This window comes from Lissotriton helveticus, chromosome 6, assembly GCF_964261635.1.
Source record: "Lissotriton helveticus chromosome 6, aLisHel1.1, whole genome shotgun sequence".
Taxonomy (NCBI): Eukaryota; Metazoa; Chordata; class Amphibia; order Caudata; family Salamandridae; genus Lissotriton; species Lissotriton helveticus.
Window position 1 is genome coordinate 849,445,801 of NC_136067.1, and position 24,154 is coordinate 849,469,954.

Sequence of the window (24,154 nt, forward strand, 5' to 3'; positions counted from 1 at the left end):
TACCCATTAAAAGGGAACAAATTCCATTCTGGTTAGCACAGAAAATCACTCAAATAGAGGCGGTATTTCCAGATACCACCCCTGTGGAGAAACACAGAATTCTGACTATCTGCCTTCCAATGGAGATCGCTCCACATGTGGAGGACTGTGACACTTGGGGTACAGTCTTTGCTTCCATTTACACAAAAACACATGGTGTTCCGTCCATGGCGGTAATACCAGAGGTGCTAAAACAGATTCAAAATGAATATGGTCCAGAACCTGCTTTAACTCTGGGTATGAAATTACTGAAAGACTTCAAGCAGGTCTCTGGAATATTACTAGCAAACCTAAAGGGGGAAGCAGCAAATGTGGCAATCCGCCAGAGATTGAAGGAAACAGATATAGCAGAACAACCATTTGAACTTGCCAGAATCATAGACAAATCATATGAAGAACTAGGAAGAGATAGTTTGGGTGGGAAACCAGTGAAACCCCAACTAATAGAAAATCCTGAAAAGGTAATTATTAAAAATAATCTAAACACTTCAAAAAAGAACTGGGATGGAAATAAACAATCTTCTCCCAAAGAAAAAAGATTCCAGTCCAGAGGAAGGTCTCCTCGGCGGAGAGAAACATCTCCGGACCAAGGACACAAGTCTCCCCAGAGGGAGCCCTCTGAGAAAAAATACAACCTTAGAAATAGGGATAATTTGAAGAAACCTGCTAGATATCAAGATATTGATACCCGTCCGTCTCGATCTTTTCAGACTTCCTCGCAGAAATCGGAAAGAAGAGGACGGTCAGAACACAGGGAAGAGCATGTCAAGTCCAAAGACAAAGAACCTGCTCATCAAAGTAAAAAGTTACAATTTCCAAAGAAGAAGGTAGCCAGCATTAAAATAATCAAACATGCCAAGGATCCTGAGGACTCAGCTGAAAAACAGAGAGTGGGCTCAGACAATGCTAGACAGCGCAGCAGAAGTGAGCATAGCTCGCAAGATCCTGATGAATCATCTGGAGACAGTGGACACGAATGAGTACATTCAGGTGTAAACTGCAGATACCAGAGTTAGCAAACCTCATAAAATATACGAAATAACTTTACGTATAGAGGGAGATAAGACTAGGAAAATAAGGGGTCTATTTTGGGATAATCTCTCCAAGGGCTATGACATCCTTCTAGCTGAAAAAGACTGGCCACCAGAGTTTGTCAGGGAGTGCCCTCATGGCGAAGAAATGATTATGCCTGCCTTCTCAAATCATATTCCAATTCATAAAAAATATACACTTGCAAGAAAGTGGGCAGTAGCCCAGGCTCCTGCACTATATAAAAATCATGTGGGATGGGATGAGGACTCTCCTCCTCACAAGATCCAGTTAAAATCTCAACCGACTGCACAGAGGCAGTACCCAATTAAGCAAGAAGCTAAAAAACAGGTCAGGGAGATCTTAGATCAACTTGAATACCAGGGGGTGATTGAAACATGCACCTCACAAATGAACAATCCTTTGTTTCCTGTCTCCAAACCAGATGATTCATATCGTCTAGTTTTGGACTACAGACACCTTAACTCATGCTGCAAAACGTTTGCAGTACAAAACTCACACAGTGCGGCACTAATGAATAGCATAGTGCGCAAAAAATACAAAACAACATTAGACATCTCTAATGGATTCTTTTGTCAAAATATAGCACCAGAAAGCAGATATTTGACCGCTTTCTCTATAAATGGCTCGCAGAAAAATTACTTTCGTTTGCCCCAAGGGTTCAAGAACAGCCCGGGATTATTCTCAGCGAGAGTAACAGAGTTACTACAAATATATGATGATGAGGCATTATCTTATGTCGATGACATCTATCTAACAGATGATGACTTGGATACTCACTTGAAAAGAGTGAACACCATAATACTTGGGTTCGCAGCAGAGGGTTACAAATTCAACTTCAAGAAGTCAAGAATTGCCCATATGACTGTCATATTTTTAGGATATGAATTATCAAGTGAAGGCAAAAGCCTGGCTGACAATTTCCTAGAGAAATGTGCTGTAATCAAAGCACCTAGAACACTGAAAAACTTGCAATCAATTCTAGGTTTCCTGAATTTCGGAAGAACTTACATTATAAACTATGCAGAGAGGGTTAAACCTCTCTATGATCTAATAAAACCAGATTTTAAAAGAATCAATTGGACTCAAAAACACACAGAAATTTTGAGATCTTTACAAACAGACATGTTAGTTAAAACAAAACTGCAAACACGCGATAACACACGCAACCTTGTGATTCGAGTCATTCCAGGAAGATGCTGATTCACATACCTAACCTCTATTGAGGGAGAAAAGGTACCAATAGCATACAAATCACATTTGTACACAGAAGCTGAAAAAACATTCAGCATTAAGGAAAACATTGTTCATGCGGTTCAAACAGCTGTAGCAAGAGAAAGATACCAAGCTGACGGCAGACGGATTACAGTCAGAACAGCAGAATCGGCCTTTGAGGCATTAACAAGCCCATGTAATTTACCTACAATGGCACTAAATCCAAAATGGATACAATGGGAAGATTCTCTTGCTACAGATAGAGTGAAATACTATTTTGATCCAGAAATGACAAAATTAAAAAATCTAGAATATGAAAGAGAATATCCTCTGCCAATCGACATTTTGCCCATACGACAGTACGCCTGTATGATACATACAGACGGACATGCTCAGCCCTCAGTTTGGGGAGAACAAGCTTATAACGCCACATGCGAGATTACAAAAGACGTGTGGCGCGAAGGTAAATTGAAACCTCTGTTTACAAAAACACACTCAGTGGAAAATAATTCAGAACAACAAACTGAAATAATAGCGTTAAAAATGGCGCTAGATAATGCGGATCGCGAATTCCCAACACTAATAGTGTGCGATTCATATTACTGTATCAAATCATACAATAACGACTTGCAGAAATGGGTTGAAAACGGGTACAAAGATGACACAGGTGCCACAATAAAGCAGAAATTGCTTTGGGAACAAATAGTTCTTTTAAAGAAAGAACTACCAAAGACTCACGTGATACACTCACTGAGTCATCAGCGTGATGGCGTTCACGTTGCAGGGAATTCATTGGCTGAGACAGCCACAGCGGAAACAACTAAATCGGCTTCCGTAGCTACAAAAAAGCGTTCAGTAAAATACATTGACGGGGAAACAATGCTGGCGGTAAAAACGTCATCAAAAGGCGACTGCTCAGCGCTACCCCTCATGTATCCACTCAATTATACATACATAATCGATGCGAACTCCGTTCCTTTTGCTCAAATCCCTGAAATGGGGGATAGAGTAATTCCAAACACGAACAGGAGAGGCTTGTTAATAGCAGACACACATATGGGTGAGGGTCTTAGACACCTCAAACTAAAAGATTCTCTGGAAGAAATGCAATCCACATACTGGTGGCCAGGAATGAGCCTGCAACATCACATATTTGCAAAAAACTGTCCGAACTGCAACAGAGACCGCAGTGGTGACCGAGACGGTGTATTGCCATGGCGTTTCACCCAATAAGGATTAGGCTATCGACATAAAATACACAGTATGAATAATGCGTCATATTAACATGTAGAGACTATTTTCACTTATAATGTAGACCCCAGCTCTCGGCTGACGTCTGAACTGTTATACAAAGATTTGCGAGTCTATAATGGCATATACGCAATTGGCATGCTACATTCTGACCAGGGTCCTGCTTTTAGCTCTCGAGCTTATAAGGCGGACATGGCCGGCATGGGCATAGCATTGCGGTACTCTTGTCACCTCCTTCCTGAGGGAAACGGGATGGTGTAAAGAAAAAACCAGGGCATAGAGCAATCTATAACAGCAAAGGTATTAGGTTCGGGAGCTGGGTGGGTCAAACATTTAATAAGTGTCCAACGTAGTCTTAATAATCTGCCAAGAAATTCTCTGAGAGGTCTCAGTCCGTGCGAACTATTGTTTGGGACTAGAATGTTAATCCAGGACCTTGATAGTCAAACTTCAGTGGTTAAAGAAAAATGCTTTGATATCAAAGATCGTTTGGCTATTTTACAGGACTTAAACGAAACAAGAAAAGACCTGAGCAACATAAAATTGAAACAGCAGCCAATGGGGGAGGAGCTTAGCCTGCAACCGAGATGGCCGCCTAGACTCTCGGCTCCGCCGATCCTTGCGCTTTCCCCTATCATCCTGTTCTTTATCCTGTCTTTCCACCCGGCGACTGGAATGGGGACACGATCCTGAACATGACGGCGTGTCTCCCTGCACATTCCATGCAGTATCGGTGGTAAACCGTCCCCGCTCCTTTCCCGGCCCTGCGCGGCAGTGAGACCGGGTCTTTGTCTGTGGAGTCAGCCGGACGCGGCCACAGAGGCAGCGGCCATCGTGGAGGAGGAGGAGTTGATCGGCTGGTGAGAGGCTGCCGCGCTGTGCTCGTCGCCGCAGCGCCTCATTCCGCTCTGTGATTCTGCACGCCTGGATACTTTGTGCCTGCTGGAAACACTTTGTATCTTTGCCCGGCTTGGAAGTGGACGGAACAGTTTCTTTGTTACTCCGGCCCGTCACGGACGCCATTTCATGCATTGCACTTCAGCGCCCGGCAGTGGAATCCTCGGAGCTCAATTGGGGGTCCGGATGCTGGTTGACAGCGAATGAGCCTGTACTGCGATGTCATCAGTCGCCCCCATGTCTCCGGCCCAGTGGTCATTAGCGGAATGTCGGCGGAGTGATCTGTGGATGGCGAGTGACAATGGCGACCGGCTCCCTGAGCTGCCACACGTCCGTGAGCCGGGGGTAGAGGACACTGCTGTACTCTTTCTTCCTGAGACACCGCTGGGGACCGGTGCTGTCCTGTGTGCTCTGGAGGCAATTAGAGTTGCTTTTCTTGTCAACACCCGAGATCTGGAGTGCCGGCTTGATGCTATTTCTCCTGTGGGCCGTGGTTGCCCCCAAGTGCTGCACACTGCGCCACACTCTGCACCGGTCAACATTGATCTCCTTGCCGAGGTGCCTATAGAGATGTTGGCGGTTCACGGTTCTGATTCTGCTGAAGTGCTGACCGCGATGGTTCGGAAGAGGTCTGGAGTTCGTGGTTCCTTACACTGGCTGGTATATCGTCCCCGGGCGCCATGTTTGCCATCTCCTTTGTGTATTGGTGGCGTGACTTTTCAACTCTTCATGGGACTGTTGTTGTCGCTCTGGCCGGCTATTTCCGACGGACTGATGCGCTGCCTTGCTCATGTTTGTATCATTCTCGGACATGCAACGTTGGTTTGCGTGGACTTTTGTGGGCGACGGCCCATTCTGTGTTGGCCATCCCGGGGGCCTCTCTCATCCACGGCGCAGGCCGGATTGTTGGACTCCATCGACCAACCTGATCGCAGGGGGCAAGGTTAAGGCAGTTTATTTGGGTCACTATTCCTTATATTGCTGGGACTGTGTTGGGTGAGCGGGACATTGATTGCATCGACCGTTGGTATCATGTCGGGTGCGGGGACCGGGAGCGGGCGGCCGGGAATATATCTGTGGATTGTTTTCCTCCTCCGCTGATCCTTATCACCTTCGTTGTTTATTTCTCTCCTCCTCCATTCTTGTACTTTTAGTACTTTTTCCCTTCTTTGGGGCAGTGTCGGGGCAACAGGCACGCTGTTTATGGGCTAGGCCGTAGCCATTACAGGGGTGCAGGGTGGCGGGTGTGGGGGGGGTTTGTTATTTTAGTTTATTTTGTTCTATGGTCCCTTTTGCTCTTTTCTAGCTTTGGGAGGGTTCTTTCCTCTTTCGTTGGGCTGGCTGTCCCTTGGTCTTGCACCTTATTTCCTTTTCGGGCATCTTCTTCGGCCCCTGTCTCTCCCTTCTCTGGGGTGGGATTCCTGGGGTCATTTTGGGAATGTTGTTTATTGTATTACGGCCTGTTGTTCGGTATTACCATCTCGGTTGCCTTGATTATTTAGTCGCTACAGTCATTGACTGCCTCAATTTGCCACTGGGGTATGTTCCCCTTGTCTCTTATGGTTTTTACGTGAGGTGCTATATTCCTGTGGTGGCAGCCCCTACTCTTCTTCAAAATTTCAAAATGAAAACCTCATATCCTTTGTTACAGTCCCCACAACCGTGTCTGGTGTATCTTAACATATCCTGTTGCCGATTGGTATGCATTTCTCCTGTTTTTAATTGAATGTTTTGCGGCCGGCCATGATGGTTGTGGGCCTGCGCATGTATCTCTTTGTTTCTCCGAATAAAGGTTTTTAAAAAAAAAGAGAAAAAAAAAAAGAAACAGCAGCCAATAACCACTGAAGAGAAACCACCTGTCCCAGCAAGGCCTGTCTGGATTCCAAAAATCGGGGATCTGGTCAGAGAGAAGATTGCAGTGAAGAAGGAATTTGGGCCTTCTTACAGAAAAGCAGTTCCTGTCTTGTCTGTCAACGGGACAAGATCAGTAGTACTACCGCCCCTTGCTGGTAAAAAGGAAAACCGAGTTGTATCCATCGACCTGGTTAAACCACAATCATGTGGCCGATAACAAGTAGTAGGCCAAGTGGACTCCCAAGAAGTAGTAGAACACCAAAGTTTGCTACAAACACAGAGGTTCAAACTGAAAGACTAATCACAATGGATAAACCTACAGTAAAACAACAAGGACTATGCAACATAGCCATGGAACTTAAACCTCTTGAAACCCAAATTAAAATCTTAAATCAAGAAACACCAGTCTACAATGATGTAACAACAGACTATGCTAATGAAACAAAGAAAATTCCAAAAACGAAAAGGAATCCAGAAGCAATTGAAACAATTGACAGGACAGCATCAGGCTACTTCATCAACTTTGATGATTTTTCTGAGGATCTAAGTGAGCCTGAGGAGCAGCCGACAACAAAAACTTTTAAAGATAATGCAAAGGAACTCTATCATCAACTTAAAGAAACCTATCTGATTTCTCCATGGATTGAACTTTGGGTGGCACTAGGAGTATTCATCCTCATACTTTGGCTCATCATGGTACTATGCTTGGGACATTTCATTGAGGGAAAATATGCTACAATGGACACAGCAAGTCAGAATATCAACTTGGTCCTGAAACCACACAAGTCTTCACACATCGAGAAAAGAGAACTTTCTTCAGTAAACTTCACAGCCAATCCTATACCCGGTGGGGTAGCATGGGACAAAACTGATTACGAAATCTATGGTCCGGTTGAGCTCCTGAAGTATCCTCATCAATTCAAGATTTCATTAAGTGACTTTGTAAAACCAAGCACGTTTGCTGATGATTGGGACTTTGAAAGTATTAATGATATGATGTCTGATCTAGTAATGTCAGCTAAATTTACAGAACATGATTATTTGCAAGGTTCATCTAATTACGATCAAATGTTTTGTTACAACCATTATGGTAACCATTATCTGCATAAATCTACTCAACCTAGAAATGTTTTAAATTTTAACCAATGGGAACATTGTGCAACTCCACCAAAAGGCAGTTCAAAGACATTTTTTGATAAATATTCATACTTTTCAGGGTTCAACACAAGTAATGCAGAATCATTTTATTTCAAATTGTTAAATAAGACAGGAGTGAAAACCATGCTTACGAACACAAAATTGATATATTCAGACTCATTTAAAAAAAAAAAAGAATACATTCGGTTTTGATTTCTGGAACAATAACATTGAAACAAAAACGATCTGGGGCACAAAAGATTGGCAAGTGCAAGGTATAGAATCATTATTTAGAGCCTGCATGATCCCAGAACAAATTATATTTTTGAATGATACAATTCAACAGACATCCTGTCTTGGCCTAGCCAAAATTAAAGACTTAAATAAACCGTCTATTCCAAAACCAACACCTAACAGTAATAGCACTACGGAGGTTGAGATAGACGTATCCCATATTTTAAACCAAAACAGAACACATGCTGATTGGAAACAATGGTTGATCTGGCCCACAGACACAAATAACTGTCAAGACAGATTCCTGAACAAAATACAGGGGTTCACATTGACCAGGCCAGACCCAAGATACTCCCAGAGACAACATCCAGGGATTGTAACTACTTACAGTGTGGGAAAACTCTGCCTTCAATGGCTACATACATCCACACTGTCAGAAATTAAGCAACACTTAACTTTACTTAAAGAAGGTGCCGACTTGCGTGATTTCATCACGGGACCACGCAAACAGCGTCTAAAACGTTTCATAGCGGCCTCTATATATGCAGCTTACAACGAAGCTTGGAAAGTAACTCAAATTGAGACAGCAGAAAAAATACGGGAAATTGACGGTGCTAATTTGGAAAAATCACTTTCTGTTGTAGACAATGGGTTAATGACTCTGTCTTCCAGAATATATTCACTGGACAGTATTGTATCTTCTGCAATCAATGTAATAGAACAAGACTTACTGATGTTGCAACACGGTCAGTCTCAATTACGTTCTATTGTACAGCTTGGCTGGACGTTACAAAATCTGCGTTCAGGCTATGTGCCTTGGCGTCTAATCAACACAACGTCACTATTTAATATCTTTAACCTTACTGATAAACAAATCAGTTTGGCACAAAAGGGTGCTGACTATACAATTCTGAGCATTGAAAAACTTGAGAGATTACCATTGACAATGTCAGAACGACCTGTCATTGAATGGATAATACATGGGATAATAAATATTCCGATAACAACTTTCCAGTTTCAATACTGCCAAAAATATATACAGGCAGGCCAGTATGAAAGGTTGGGTAAAGGATACATTAAGTCCACATGGAATTTGCCCTATACACACACATGTGTCAGTAATAACGGACAGAGTGTATTTCTTAGTGGTGATAATTGTGAAAAATCACTAAGTGGCATACTTCTGTGTCAGGGTATTAGTTTGCATGGGGCCTGTGAAGGGACTTCAAATAACCTTTCATGTCACCAGTTAGGCACACCTGCAACACAAATAGAACCATTCTTTAGAAGACTTTCGAACGGGAGTTACATTCTAATTGTAGATCACAGATGTTGTGGCTTCCTGCCAGGAAAACCTTATCTTGTAGCGTGACTTCCAGGGTCATGTGCTGTGAAAGAGTATTGTTCCCGAATGATGCTCCAGACAGGGAGGGAAGGTTATGGCCCAGTTTAAAAATCTCTTCTATTCGAATTGATACTTTAAGCAGAATGAAGACTGTGCTTCTACAGACGCCAACCCAGTTGACGTCATCAAAAGAAACGTATGATCTCCAAGTTGCAAGGACAACGGCAGAGATTCATTCAATGTTATCAACAAATTGCCCCCTACACTTCGCAGAAATTCTGAACGAAATCTTAAATATTTCTGATACAAGTGGTATCGCAAGTGTATTTAAGACAGTTTTTTCAGGAGCTTTAACACCATTCAAAGCGATCCTGGGTATTTTTCCAAATTTCGTCCATTCCATCTTTGGCGGACTTCCACTCCTGTTGGGACTCGTAGCAGGCATTTTATTCTTGCTACTCTTGCTTCGTTATGGCAAGCCATGTCACAGACAAGACTCCAGCAACAATGGAAGAAACGATCCTAGCTATCCGCTACCGGGACCGCATAACTAAAGTCCTTGGCTTAGCCCGGCTACGAGATCTAAATATGACCTGGTTTCTTTCATTCAGACCCATCTGGCAGAATTGTGTTATGCCTGTATTAAGGTGCATGCTATGCGGCGAAGAATGCGTGTTGGACACCTGTCTTACACTACAATCGGAAGTACCATTGGATGCAGATACTTTGTTGGGTCCAGTAAAGGCTCATGCATTGTGCTGTCCCCAGCGGCTACCTATCCTGATGACGGCATTCGTGGAGACTTCACCACTACGATTGAAGGGTTGTGAAGTACAAGATGAAAGCAGCATCGACCAGGTACGACCTTCTGTAAGCAGTTCTGATCGAACATCATTGAAAGCAATCATGCGCATGACTGCATGGTAGCGACATTTTCTAACCTAGTCGAACTTTCACCAGAAGCTGTAGACTGTTTTTTCGAGAGTCTGTCAGAAATGATGTTTTCACCGGAACAGAGAGAATAACTTTAAACAAACTTGCACACGGCGTTCCCTGAACTCTAAAATTGGCCTTCAGTCTTTTGAAAACAATGTGACTGTGAACTATTTTTTTTCTCCCCTGAACAGCGAAAACTTTTTTCCAATTCCAAAATATTTACCTTTTTGGCACTTATCTTCTGCTTAAAGTAAAACTATTCTTAGAGAACAGAGCTTCTATTCTTAGGAATTCTCTAGAGACATTACATTACCTCAACCTCTAGTTTATATGCAATTAATTGTGTTTATATGTGATGAGATGGTCTCGCAATTTTTTTTCTGTATCAAGAGCCATTTCATGTGTAATTTCGCAAATCATTCATGCTGATATAAAATGTGCATCTCCTTTTTGAATGATTATATTGCTTGAATGCATACAGTACCTATACTCATTTCGTGCATTTGGCATACGGCATTTTTCAAAACAAACAAAATTATTTTTGGGGTGGTTCGGTATACACATGCACTGTTAGTTATGTTTACTATTGCTTAGTTTAGTAAATATGTACATAAATTCGTGGAGTGGGTGTAGTGTGTTTATCTAGGTACCTATATTGATACTCTATTTCTGACCCTTGTCCGGTTATTAATTCACTAATGTCCATACACCGGCACAGAAACCCGTTTTCAGATTAGGTCATAGCGCATGCTGTCACATTAAGCAAGCACTATCCCTCCAGCCCCCTAGAAAGCACACCGAGTTCTCAAAACAAATCAAACCTCCAGCAGACCTGGGAAATCCCCCGCCGCTATTGTTTTGATTTCGCTCGAGAACTCCTGCAAAGAATGTAAGAATGACCAGTCCTTATGACATTCTTACTGAGGTCCTTATGTCCATCCTTACGTCCTTATGTCCATCCTTACGTCAAACTCAGCACCTTTCAGGTATAAATATACCAACGCTGCCCTAAGCAGACACACGGTGGTCTGTGTCGCCTGTGCAACTCTACGCCTACCCGTACCCCAGAGGAAAGTCACTACGCGCTATTTCAGCAACTTGAACGTGGAGCTCCGTATCCATATTGACAATGTTCTAAAATAATACAAGAAACGGGGAAGCGCTATCATTTTCAATAATGCTATTCGGCCCGTCACTGACAGCAGGAGGGTGGCCCAAAAGCCATGCTACCTTTTAAGGCCCGCATGCCACATCCCACATTACCTTCTAGCATGTCCGCAGCAGTGTGGTAAATGTGTACACCCAGGTATTTCAAACAGGTGGATTCCCATCTCACCTCTCTATCCGTGGTAGGCTGGGTCTCCCCCTGCCTCACCGGGAATAGGCATGTTTTCGACCAATTTACTTTCAGTCCCGATATGTTTCCAAATTCCGACAGTAAATTTCCAGCTCCCACCAGCGCTCTGCCAGCATCCTCGAGGGAGAGCAGCAGATCGTCCGCATATAACGATATGTACTGCTGGCCCTCCCTGCTCTCCAAGCCCCCATAGTAATCCCCCGTTCGGATCTTTGCCGGAAGGGGTTCAACCACTAAGGCGAACAGTAAGGGGGACAGCGAGCATCTCTATCTCATACCTCGACCCACCGGGTATTGTGATGATATCAGCGTACCCACTCTCACCCTGGCCACAGCCGACGTATACAACACCTTAGTACATTGCAGAAAATCCGTTCCCAGGCCAAAGCATCCCATCGCTTTGTATAAATACCCCCACTCTAAACTATCAAACGCCTTCTCGATATCCACTGACAGTACCATGGGTTGTTGCGCCTTGGGATGGTCTTCCTCCAGTAGCCGTACTAACCGCCTAATGTTTGTAGTCGTATTTCTCGTCGGTATAAAACCAGCTGGGTCAGCATGGATTAATGTGGTCATGTATTGTAAGAGTCCGGTTGCCAGTATACTGCTCAGTATTTTGTAGTCGGTGGTTAACATCGACAGTGGGCGTTAAGAGGCCGTCTCCTTACTGTCCCGACCCGGTTTCAATAGTGTGATCAGTAGCGCTTACCGCATAGATTGGGGCAACTGTCCGAACTCCTTTGCCTCCCTGTAGACCTCCTAGAGTCTTGGTGCTAGTAGATCGACATATTTCACGTAGAATTCTATAGGTAAACCATCTATTCCCGGGGTTTTGTTACGGGCCATGTGCTTAATGACACTTCGGATTTCTCCCAGTTCTATGTCTTTACCCAAGCTTTCCGCCTGTTCCAGTTCTATCCCAGGCAGTTGTAGTTCCTCTAAAAAGGCATCGATAGTAGGATCCCCAGCTATTAATGTGCTTTGATATACGTCCTCGTAATAACGCAAGAAACATTGCAGGATCTCATTTTGAGTGTTAACTATGTTCCCTCCCTCTGTCTCTAGTGCCAGTATGGGGGAGCCTCTTTTTGCGGGATTGGCCAACCATGCCAGCAGCGTCCCTGCCTTGTTACCTTCTGCATGGACCCTCATCGTATAAGACTTATGGTCGAAGCTGCGCAAGCGTTCTAATTCCACCGCAACCGCCTCCTTCGCAGCGCTAATCTCCTCTTGCAGTTCAGGGTGTCCGGGCCTTAACAATTCTACCCTACGCAATTTAGGTTCAGCTGTAGACAGGTCGTTTAGGAGCCCCTTGCGCACACCCGCATGTTTCCCTATGCAAATGCCCCTTACAACCACCTTGAAAGCATCCCATTCTGTTGCCCTCGTGGCCGTTGATCCAGCATTTTCCGCAAAATAGTGGGTAGTCACTTCACTCAGCGCCTCATAAAAAAGTGTGTAGCTACGTAACGGCCGGCCCACGGGGTTGTAGGCCAGACGCGGTGTATACTGCTGAAGTACAATAAAGGTCTTTAAAAAAAAAAGCGTGTCGTCCATCGTTTCGGGGCGCAGTCTCCAAGTGGGGATGCAGGAGACTCCAGTCATCCAGTGCATGGTAATTAACAAAGGATTATGATCAGAGATCGTTCTGGTCAAGTATTCGGACTGTACAACGGCGGGTAGTACCGTGGGGGAGCACAGCACTGCATCCAGCCTGACGTGTAATTCATGCATCCCAGAAAAGTAGGAGTAGTCCCGGTCTAGCGGGTGTTGTGTACGCCAGACGTCCACTAGCCCCCACCGTGTTTGCCTACCTTTAGTCAGTCTATGGATGAGGGAATCGGCCAGCGGGGGTGTGATCTATCTAGTGATATATCCGTGATGGAATTGAAGTCTCCACCCATCACTAACGGACCCGCAAGATAGTGCGCCAAGGACCCAGAAAGCCCCGCCAGGAAGCCCAACTGATCAACATTAGGTGCATATATACTACAGAAGGCCACGTCTCTACCCCTAAGTTTTCCCGTAATGGCCACAGGGTCTATCATCTGACTAGTTACCTGAAAAGAGACTCCCGCTTTGACCCAGATCAGGGCGCCTCTAGCAAATGCCGAATATGTGGTGTTAAACACTTGGCCCCTCCACCTACGCTGCAGCGCTATACCCTCGGCCTTAGTTAAGTGCGTTTCCTGGAGTAGTGCAATGTGTACCCCCCTGCGAACCAAATAAGCATGGATTTTATGTTGTCGTGCCATAGTGTGGAGCCCCCTCACATTCCTGGTTATACATCGCAAATCAGCTGTATCACCCATTCTCCATTATTGGCCTGTGCAGCATAATACGTGAGCCTGCGTTTGCGTCAGTGACTATCCCTCCCCAACTCCTCCCCAAACAACCCAGGTCACCCACCCCCCCAAGAACAGGACCTAGCAGCAACCACCTAGTTCCCCTCCAAACCAATACAAATTCCAACATACTTCTAATCCCAACAGCAGGCACTGCGGGCATGCCTTAAGGGCAATAAGGGGGGGACTGTATGCCAACCGGTAGCCACCTCACTCCGACAATCCTCCCTGTCCTGCTGAGCCCCAGATACGTAGTACCCTCTGAAGCCCTCCCAACCCCCCAACAGCACTCATTCAACCAACCTCCCTTGAGAGCTCACGCTAGGAAGTTCATTGCAGCCTCAAGACCGCAATCTAGTCAGCTCTTCAGTAAGGGTGGGCGGCCAGCTACGCTCCGTGCACGGAGTGCACGTAGTGCTGTCTCCTACGCATTTTGCGTAGCGGGCGTAGCCAGGCGGCACTACGCGCGCTCCGCAGACGGTGCGTAGCCGGCCGCCACCCGCCTCCCTCTCGCCCTCCCTAAATATTTAAATAAAATGATAGAAAAACACTTACCTTGTCTGCCGCGTCCCCGGGGCTCCCTCTCGCCGTCCCTGGATTCGCGCCGCCATTTCGGATACTAATGCGCATGCGTGGGCGGCCGCGCATGCGCATTTCTCATGAGAAATGCGCATGCGCGGGCACCCGCGCATGCGCATTAGTATCTGAAATTGCGGCGGCACGAATCCAGGGACGGCGAGAGGGAGCCCCGGGGACGCGGCGGACAAGGTAAGTGTTTTTAAAAGCTTTCTATCCTTGTATTTAAATATTTAGGGAGGGCGGGAGGGAGGCGGGCGGCGCGTAGTGGGGCTACGCGGAGTGCGCGGGTGGGCGTAGTTTTGCGCCCACTTCGCGTAGCTCCGCGGAGCCCCACTCCGCACACTACGCCCAGGGTTACTCTTCAGGCCCGTCTACCCTTCATCCAACATCCCCTCAGCCGTCTCTGGAGTGACCTTTGGTAAGCGCTCACTGTCTGTTTCAGAGTGTTCAGAGTCAGACCGGTTGTTTTCCCTCTCTGAGTCCGTGCCATCCAGCAACGGATGTTGCTGCGTAGTCGACCGTATTGACTCCGCTGCCAGCACATCCCGCCATTCTGCGTCCGTCTGTGACGAGGAGGGCTTTAGCAATCCTCGATGTCTATTGCGGAGGCGTCGTGACTTCCGTGGAGCCAATCCTTCTGTGGCGGTCCGTAGTCTTTGCTCGCTGTCATCTTTTCCAGCTTTATACAGTTCCAGCCAGGCACAGGCGTCGTCCGGGGTGTAAAAAAAACCATGTTTTCCATCGACGATGACCCTCAGCTTGGCCGGAAAGAGGAGAGAATATTGAAGTCCCTCATTGCGCAGTTCTCTCTTGACGGCCAGAAAGGAAGTCCGACGGCGCTGGGTCTCATAGGTGTAGTCGGGGAAGATATTGACCGTACTATTCTCCACCTGGAAGGGGCCATCCACTCGCGCTTTCTGGAGGATCAACTCCCGGTCTCGAAAATGCATCAGCCGTGCCACCACCGGTCTCGGGGGTCGTCCTTGCTGAGGTGGTCTAGCTGACACCCTGTGGGCTCTTTCCAGAGTATAAAAGGTAGATAAGCGCTCTGGCGCTATCACTGTTTTGAGCCAAGTTTTTAGATATTGTACCATGTCCGACCCTTCTATTTTCTCCGGCAAACCCACTATGCGGATGTTGTTCCGGCGAGTGCGACCCTCGGCATCCTCTGCTCTTCTTTCCAAAGCATCCACGCGCTCTAGTATGTTGTTTAGAGTAGCTTTGAGGTCTTTTTGTAGTGGTTCAATGGTTTGAAGCGTTCCCTCCACCGCCGTGACTCTGTCGGCCAGTTTCCCATGGTCGGCCCTCAACAGACCCAAACCCGTGGCCACCTGTGCTATGTCTTGGAGCGCCATGCGGGAGTCCGCTATCGCCATCAGGATTTTATCAAACTGTTGCTGTAAGTGGGGGTCCCGCATTTGTTCAGGGTCTACTTGAACATCTCGTTCAGTCAAGTCTTCTTCCACTGGCTGCTGAGCACCACTCTTGCTCCCCTTTAATTTCCCCATTGCCAGGAATAGCCAGAGCGATCGGCACGGGCCCAACTCTTGTAATTAGTGCCCCGTAGTTGGTCCCCGGGGAGAGTTATGAGTGGCAGTCCTCGCAGGGCGCCGTTCACCTCCCTGCTCTTTCAAAGATCCTGCAGGGCCCGGTTCCAGTGATAGGATACCATGAGCGGGTAGCACGCCGCTCCAAGCGGAGTTCGCATCGGGCGTGGGACACCAATATCAAATGCCACCAGGAGGTCCGCTAACCTCGGCCTCTCACTCCCAGTTAGGGTCTCAGGAGTCTATCAATCAGAGATCGCGCCGGTCGTCGCCTTGTGGATCGGCTCACAGGAGGGGTCCACTCCGTGGCCGGTCACAAGGGGATGTTTCGTCCGCCGGTCACAGTGCTCAGAGCTTGTTATGTAGTGGAAGCCCAACTGCCTTCCGGTTCACTCGTTCTGCCCTGCTGGTAATGCGCTGGGGCCCGTTCCTCATGAGTCCCAGCAGTTGCACTCCCCCCGTGGCCAGCTTCCCAGTGCGGCTCAGAGCTTCGCAAGGGAGGGGAGTACACTGTGTGAACTGGCGGCTAGACTCAGCTCCAACAATTGTTCCTTCCTGTTCTCCGCCGGTCAGTGGGCGCCTGTGCTGGGGCCCCTCCGCTCCCCCGTCGGCGGGCCTGGGCGTCAGTTCCTCCAGACCAGAGTGCGGCACAGTTCAGGGGTCAGCGCTACTCCGACTTATTAACTGCTCCCCGTGGTGTGCGGCGGGCCAGGGCAGGTCGCGCTGTAGTCTTCCCCGCCTCCCGGAATAATAGCGGAGATCTCAGCACAGTCCTCCGCGGGTCCCAGCTGCTCCCCCGCCGCTGGCTAGCACTGCCCCGCCTCACTCTCACCTCCATCACCAGGTCCGAGGGCTCCTCGGGTATCTCCTCCGGTTGCTACCTCAGAGGCAGAGGCCTCGCCCACCCGCAGCCGTCCACTTCACCATGGCTTCTTAGAAGTGCGGGTATTTGTCGCGGGTGCCGTCTCAGTCCCTCTCCATGCAGTGTATTATCCAGCCTGCGATCAAGTTCCGGCAGGACCCCGGGTCCACGGGTCCCAGCTGCTCCCTTCGCTGCGAGCCGGAGTGGCCCGCTGCACTCTCGCCTTTATTCTCAAGTCTCAGGGCCCTCTAGGTAGTGCTGCCAGTCGCCGCTTCAGGAGTGGACACCGTGTCCGCCCGCATCGGATCTCTTCACTGCGGCGCTGTAGGATTTCCGTTGTTCGCCGCGGGCGCCATCTTGGGCTCCCTCCCTTCGGCGCTCCAGCCCGCCGTCGATCGAGCCCCCGCCTGTCTTCGGGTCCGCTGCTCCCCCCGGTTATTGGCCCTGAGGAGGGGTGTCCCTTCCCCTACCGTCGTACGGGGGGCGGGGGTCTCGAGCTCCGTTTTCTCAGGATTAATAGGGGCTCAGCTGCGGAGCTCTCCGCTTAGTCAGCCACCATCGCCGGCTTCAAGCCACGCCCCATTCAAGTTTGGTTTTTTCATGCCTCTATTAACAGATGATGGATGCAACTGGGAATTTATCAATACTGGTCTCCCACCATCCGCAACCGACTGTTTACGCTGTATACTGCTTGCTATTCTGATTCAGACCTGAGTCCCTTGCTCACTTTGCCACTGGATTCAATATAGCCTGGATTATGAATCCGAAACCGGTCCCAGGATGCTTGTTTCCGGTCCAGGGAAGGCATGGCTTGGCAGTTCGGACTGGACTGTTCCCATGAGGCACAGGGTCAGACTGATTTGCATATAGCCATGTCTGAACTGGGGTGGCAGAGTGAGCTAAAGAATAGTGATGGATTAAACCCAGATCAGTTGACTGGGGGTGAGTGTTTGATTTGCTCAAGCGCTCCGTCCATCATCCCCTTTTGTATTGCTATTGTGATTCAGGCATGTGAATCTATGAAAGATACCCCAATTCTGGATAAGAAAACAAGTTACTTACCTGTAACTACAGTTATCCAGTATTGGTATCTTTCATAGATTCACATGCACCCACCCTCCTCCCCGGAGTCAGTTCTCTGTTTTGGGATACTTATTTCCCACTTGTGCTACGAAAATCTGAGGAGTACTGGCTCTGCATAGAGGGTTCTAGAGGGTGCTGATAGCTGATTGGTTGTACCAAAACTTTGGTTCTTTTAGCATAATGATGTAGATAGGCTACTAAGGTTTGGGCCTCAGGCCTTTCCTTTAGGGCCTACTACTGTTATTTACCTTCGGCACAGCTATGTTTATTTACCGTGGGACTCCCGCCTCGGCGACGGGGAATGATTCAGGCCTGTGAATCTATGAAAGATACCAATACTGGATAACTGTAGTTACAGGTAAGCAACTTGTTTTCTTATTAATTAGTGTTTTGTACATCCGTGAGGCAGCTTTTTTGCCTATACCATCCGCCTTCCAGGTGTGTTTCAGTTAAAGGTGTACCTTTGGGTGTATTTTAATTGCTATTCAGTTTGGAGCACTGAAAGGGGGATTATGTTGCCGTCCCATAGGACATCACCAAGGTTGGTAATCCTTACCAAGTCCCATTGTTTGAAACCCTGAAGCCCTTTTATTTCCGGAAGTCGCCTGCCCTCCCAAAGGCACATTTCCACAGTTGGCGCCCGACATGTGGGTCGTCATCGGAGACGTGGCCGTCCAAAGGAGTGATCTTGACAGAAGAGTGGAATATTACTGAGGAGACGTTCTGCCTGAGGAGACCCTTGTCTTTGCATACCGAAGTGACTTTTCTATTTTTTTTGATTTGTCCCTGCAGGTGGTGGCCGGTCCAGACTGAGGTATCCTTTGGCGTAATTTTTTTGCAGTGACCATTAGGTCGACAAAGAGATTGGAAGTTGGAGAGTCTTGTTTGGTAAGGTCGCTGAAGCGGTACGCCAGATTTGCTTGACCAAGAGTCTGGTTTTGTTTGTGTGCTTTATTTTTTGCAAAAGATAAAGGCAGGTAATGTGGAGATTTTTCGCTACTTTGGAATATTTTGGAAAAGTAATATTTTACAAAAATGTGGTAGCATGCCTGTTTCCAGCACATTACGTAGGCTGTGTTGCTGTCTTGGTGGTACCAAAAACGGATTTAGAAAGAAGTCAGCCGGCTCCCCCATAGGGGAAACCTAATAGACGTATGTATGTTAAATATGGTATTTCTTCCATAATGTATAGTACACTGTGGAACAAATATACAAAAAAAATCCTGATTTCCAATGACCAGAGAATGGGTCATTTGACTTTAAAAAGATTCAATATGTAGAGCAGTGTTTGTTTAAAAGGAAAAGTCAACAAGATATGTTTGATTGTGTACGAATGTGGGAGAAAGAAGTGCAAGAGAGAGTGAGGAAAGAAGAAGCTACAGCAGAAAAAGAACAGCGAAACACAATATATCAAAAAGCGTTGGAATTAAAAAATAAAGATATGAAGGCAATAAAAGAAAAAGAGGAAAGGGAGCGTTGTTTAGAGGTAACTGGCCAGTAACCTATTAGGCGCCCCATTTATCCCATACTTAATAAACCTCAAGATGATTCCATCTTGTTAGATCGACCTCCGCCCCGTATAAGTTTCCCTCTGCCCCGGAGAATGATCTTTCGAAGAAGAACATTTTTCTTCAGATGATGAAGACATAGATAAGCAAGATGGGCGGCAGACTCACTCTACTTTGACTACTGGTGAAAAGGCCACTATCAGATCCACTGCTCGCAAAGAAGCTCATGGGACTACGACTGCTCTATACCGTGTAGCAATGGTTCAGCAGTGGAAGGATTTAGAGCAGTTATATATTGCAGAGAAGTTCACCTGGAAGGTAATACTCAGTTTTAGAAACATTTCTAAAAACTTAGAGCCCACTGATATTAATTCTGATTATAAACAATTAAGTGATGGAACTTTCCTTTTTTGAAATATACCTGATCTAATTAGGCGAGTAGTTAAATTAAGACATGATTCACCACGTTTAAAAGCGGAGCAAAAATCAGCTAGTAAAGTTAAAACTGGGCAAACAGTTCAGATCCCAGCCCAAAAAGAAGTTTTGGAAACAGCCAATGACCCTAGAGATACTATAGTTGCTATGAAACCAATGCGTGAAGCTACGCCTTTGTATGTTCCTCTGAAGGGCGCGGGAAATAGTGCCGATAAAGATTCAGATGATGCAAAGGGATATTTTGTTTATAATTGGGTTTATACTCCTTGGAGTAGAGCAGACGCTATGGCTCTTAACGCCTTAACCGCGGCGGCAATTCCGTCGCGGTGAGGGCGTTCTAATGAGTGGGCGGGGCTGCGACGGCCGATGGCCGTTTGCAGCACTGGTGAGGGTGTGCTCCCGTCGGCCAAGGAGAATGGAACGGGTAAAGGCTGCTTTGTCCGATCCACGGAAAGATCTGGCCGCTTTCTATGAAGAAGTGGAAAGAGCCAATACCTCCTGTACTATGACCTTGATGGATATTGATATGTTTTTGGACTTTTTCTGCCCCCTGATATGTGGAGAACAATTCGGAAAATAGATGATAATGTAGCATATGGTGATACTTGGGTGCATTTATAGAAGAAATAGATGCGGCTAGGGAACCTGCGCAGAAACCACAACAGGAGATATTAGATCTTCCCAAAGCTAATGTGACTAAGTTGGAAACTCTAATACCCCCTAAGAAAATAGATTGGACAACGTTAGCATCTTGTAAACAGAAAGCGGATGAGTCAGTTTCAGATTTCTTTATACGATTTGGAGAGACGTTCCATGACTTTAGTGGGCAGTCATTGACGGATGACACAGGTAAGCATCTGTTCGTCGACAAATTTGTCGCTACCATGCTGCCAGAAATAGCTAGTAGCCTTAAAGCCAGCGAGAGTTCGTGGACTAGGTCTTCCCCAGTCTCTCTTTTGACTATGGCCCAGTATTATGAGCATCAGGAATTGGAAGCAAAATGTAAAGAGAATAAGAAGGTTAAGGATTTCAAGACGAAAGTCATGTTGGCTCAAGTATATGATCCACCATTCAGAGGTGGTGGTAGAGGGGAACCTGCAGTATATACCCCTGGTGTACCCCCTTTCTCTCTATCAACTTTGTCTTCTGATCAGTGTGCTTATTGTAAAGAGATTGGACATTGGCGTTCTGAGTGCCCCCTTTTGCGAGGTCAGCAGTTTCAATGGGGTAGAGAAAGTATGAGAGGAAGCCCAGGGACTTCAAGAGGGTGCTCTTGCTAGGTCGACAAGGCAGTTAAATCTGCATTCACACACTGCAGTGACAGGTCTGAGAACTACTTGTGTGGGTGGCACAATCAGTGCTGCAGGCCCACTAGCAACATTTGATTTACAGGCTCTGAGCACACGTGCACATTACTAGGGACTTAGTAGTAAATCAAACAGGCCAATCCTGGAAATATCAATCCACAAACAATTTACATGGAGAGCATGTGCACTTTAGCACTGAAAAGCAGTAGTAACATGCCCAGAGTCCTAAAACCAACAAACACAAGGTCAAAAACAGGAGGTCAAAAATTAAACAATCTGGGGGTGAACCCGCTGAAAAAGTCTAACAGCATCAAAATTACATTTGAAGTTAATTAACACCTTGCCTGTGGCGCGAATTCCGCCACGATGCTGGACATTCCATTCTTTGGCGTGGTTCGGACGGTCCTCGGCCATCGTGCGCACACGCCCACCGTGACTCATGACTGTCGGGGGCCGTCATGAGCACGGAAGGGGTTAAATATATTAGTGATGTACGTTTGAAAAAAATGTCGTAAATTAAAATGAATAATTGAATTATATTTTGGGACCCAAGGAGCTTAACACAATTCTCTCTAGTTCATAAATCTTAAAACTAACAATTAGAAAGTAAAAACAACATTCTCTTATGGAATGCCATGTTGAGGTATCTCTGAAGTTGATGATGGAATGGGAAAGGAAGAGGTGGCTGTGAACACAAAATATTAATTGGGAATGTATTGATCTCCTCCCATCTATGCAGCAACCAGAAAAAAACGGATACCATAATTATCTAATTATCTGGGAGATGTAGTATTGCAGTGGCAGGCACCTATCCAAAAGGTCAAGCACTGTTATAACACAAGACTTGATAAAGAGCTCTGGCTCACACCGCTAGATAAACAAATGATTACAGCTCTTGGAGGATAAGCACTTTTTCTGTGAAAGCACACAACTTTTGCCCAATTCAAATATGTACTTCTGCCCTCCCACTCGTGCTCGGAGTAAAAGCCTCTCTCATTGGAACTCCGGAAAGCTATTTTCTAAGGTTAAACACATAAGGTAATTGACAAATGTGCTCTCAAGCCAGACTTAAAAACAAAAATCTACATGCTGGTGAATGCGGAACATATTGTGAAAGGCTGTAACTTTTGTCATGAAATCACAGTGTCACAAGAGACGAATGTCTTACCAGCACAGCGGCAGTGAGAGAGAAAACAATTCCGCGCGGTTGGAAGGAAATACGTTCACGTGCATAGGCATCTCCTCCAGTAATGTAAACATGATATTGGAAATTCTGCTTATGAAATCCAACCAATTTCCGCACTGGTAAACTCCCAGTTGCTCATAGTTTCCATAACAAAACAGTATTGTAACTTCTTTAACACGTACCCCCCTAGCCCCCCACACACACGCTTGCAACGTGCTGCTTTGCCGCTCATTCTCTCTGAACATTAATATTTAGATCGTATTATAAACATAACAACTACACTTGTATTTTTTTTAACACATGTATCGTGTATTGCTTTCAAATAAGACGGTGATCTGTGGCCGAAAAATACAGGTTCAAGACCTACTGCAATAAAATTCAATACTTTAAAGAAACACCCACAGTGTAGATAGAGTTCAACTCATCAGTTAATGCGCTTCGACGCCTCGCAAAAGCGCGTTAACTGATTAGTTGAACTCATCACAATACATAATAATACAATACACTGGCCATAAAGAGCTGAAGAAGTGCTCGAGTGTCTGCCATTTATTGCAATATTATACCTCTACTTGTACTTTGTACGCTTTTATAACTTGCACACATGTCACTTTTTCCTCCTGTATTGCACCGTTTGCTACCTCTTGTATTTTGTTTGTTCACAATTGTCACTTTTGCCTCATGTAACTTAACGTTTGCTTTTGTAATTTGTTCACTTGTAATTTTCTCCTCCTGTATCATTACTGTTCCTATTGTGAAGCGCTCTGACACCTTCGGATAAAAAAACGCATAAAATAAATAAATAAATAAAACACGGGTGCCCTAACCTCTCTCATGCCAGACACAGAGCCAGTGTTAGTTAGGTTCCTCAGACACATATATCTTGCCTCGTAAATCGGAGATACTTCCACACTTGTGCCGTTGAGGGGGCTCGCACTCACCTACTGGGCTGGGATACTGGTCCTTCAGTGGCACCGCCGAGCCCGGGCTCCGCCAGAGTCCCAGGAGCAGTAGGGAGATCACCCAGGGCAGACTCATGGTGCTCGCAGCCGGGAAGCCTCTGTTGATCTGAGGTGCGGCGGGATCTTTGTAACCCGCGGTTAGAGCTGCCTGGAGTCACGTGAGGACGCCGCACATGACCCTGAAAGCAGGAAGGGAATATCGGGCAATGCTTGGAAGGGAGCCGCTCCTTACCAACAGCAGGGCAGGCACGTCCTAAGTCTGCACCGACTTCCGCGTGCCACAGAGTAAACAAGCATCTCACCTTTCCAGTTGGTAAAAGTGTGTGATGCAGTCACTGGAGCCCTGGGTCACTGACGCACTCAGGAGAGAAACCAGGATTCGTAGTAAAACCTAGGCGTTAGTGCTCAACTTGAATGTGATTTTCAAAGAAACCCGCTGCATTGTTTTTAAGATGCCTTTTCTACCTCTGTTGTAATAATCAACTGGTAATATATTAAAAAAAAACAGCTTTTCATGACATTTTAAGCCATTTCTTATATTTTCCATTTTAAGTTCATTTTTCGTAGGGATCAAACACTGACTTTTACTCATGTTCTTTTTTACTCGCATTGACTTACAGATACCTACCAGGTTGTGTAATGCACTGACCGGGTGAATGTCCTAGGAGAAGCACAAGTCATCCATCGACCTCCCACGTGAAGATTTTGGAGAGAGAGAGAGGGCATAAGAGATATGTGCATTTGTTTCTTAATGGCTTGCATTGTAAAAGAGACATTTAGCGATATCGATACAGACTCTCCCGAGGCAATTGAATACAATACTACATAGAGTGGGCCTTCTAGAAAGTAGAACAACAATTTTTAAGATAGGAGGGACCCAGGGGGAGCCGCGCGCCACCCTCAGAGGAACCTTCATCTACAGACCCCCGGGACCACGCTCACACTTCAGCGAGGCCAACGCAGACTTCATCAGCCCGCTCGCCCTCGCCTTCCCCGACTACATCCTCCTAGGAGACCTCAACTTC

At 46.3% G+C, this 24,154-nt stretch overlaps 1 protein-coding gene across 1 annotated transcript in view; it reads right to left on the bottom strand.

Moving 5' to 3' along the window:
• SMPDL3A (sphingomyelin phosphodiesterase acid like 3A) overlaps positions 1 to 23,385 on the bottom strand; it is a 328,355-nt gene extending 304,970 nt beyond the window's left edge. Inside the window, exon 1 of the mRNA XM_078648459.1 lies at positions 23,109 to 23,385. Within this exon, the coding sequence (XP_078504585.1) occupies positions 23,109 to 23,205 (97 nt within the window). The 5' untranslated portion in view covers positions 23,206 to 23,385. The remainder of the gene's footprint in view (positions 1 to 23,108) is intronic.
• Positions 23,386 to 24,154: the final 769 nt, after the last annotated feature.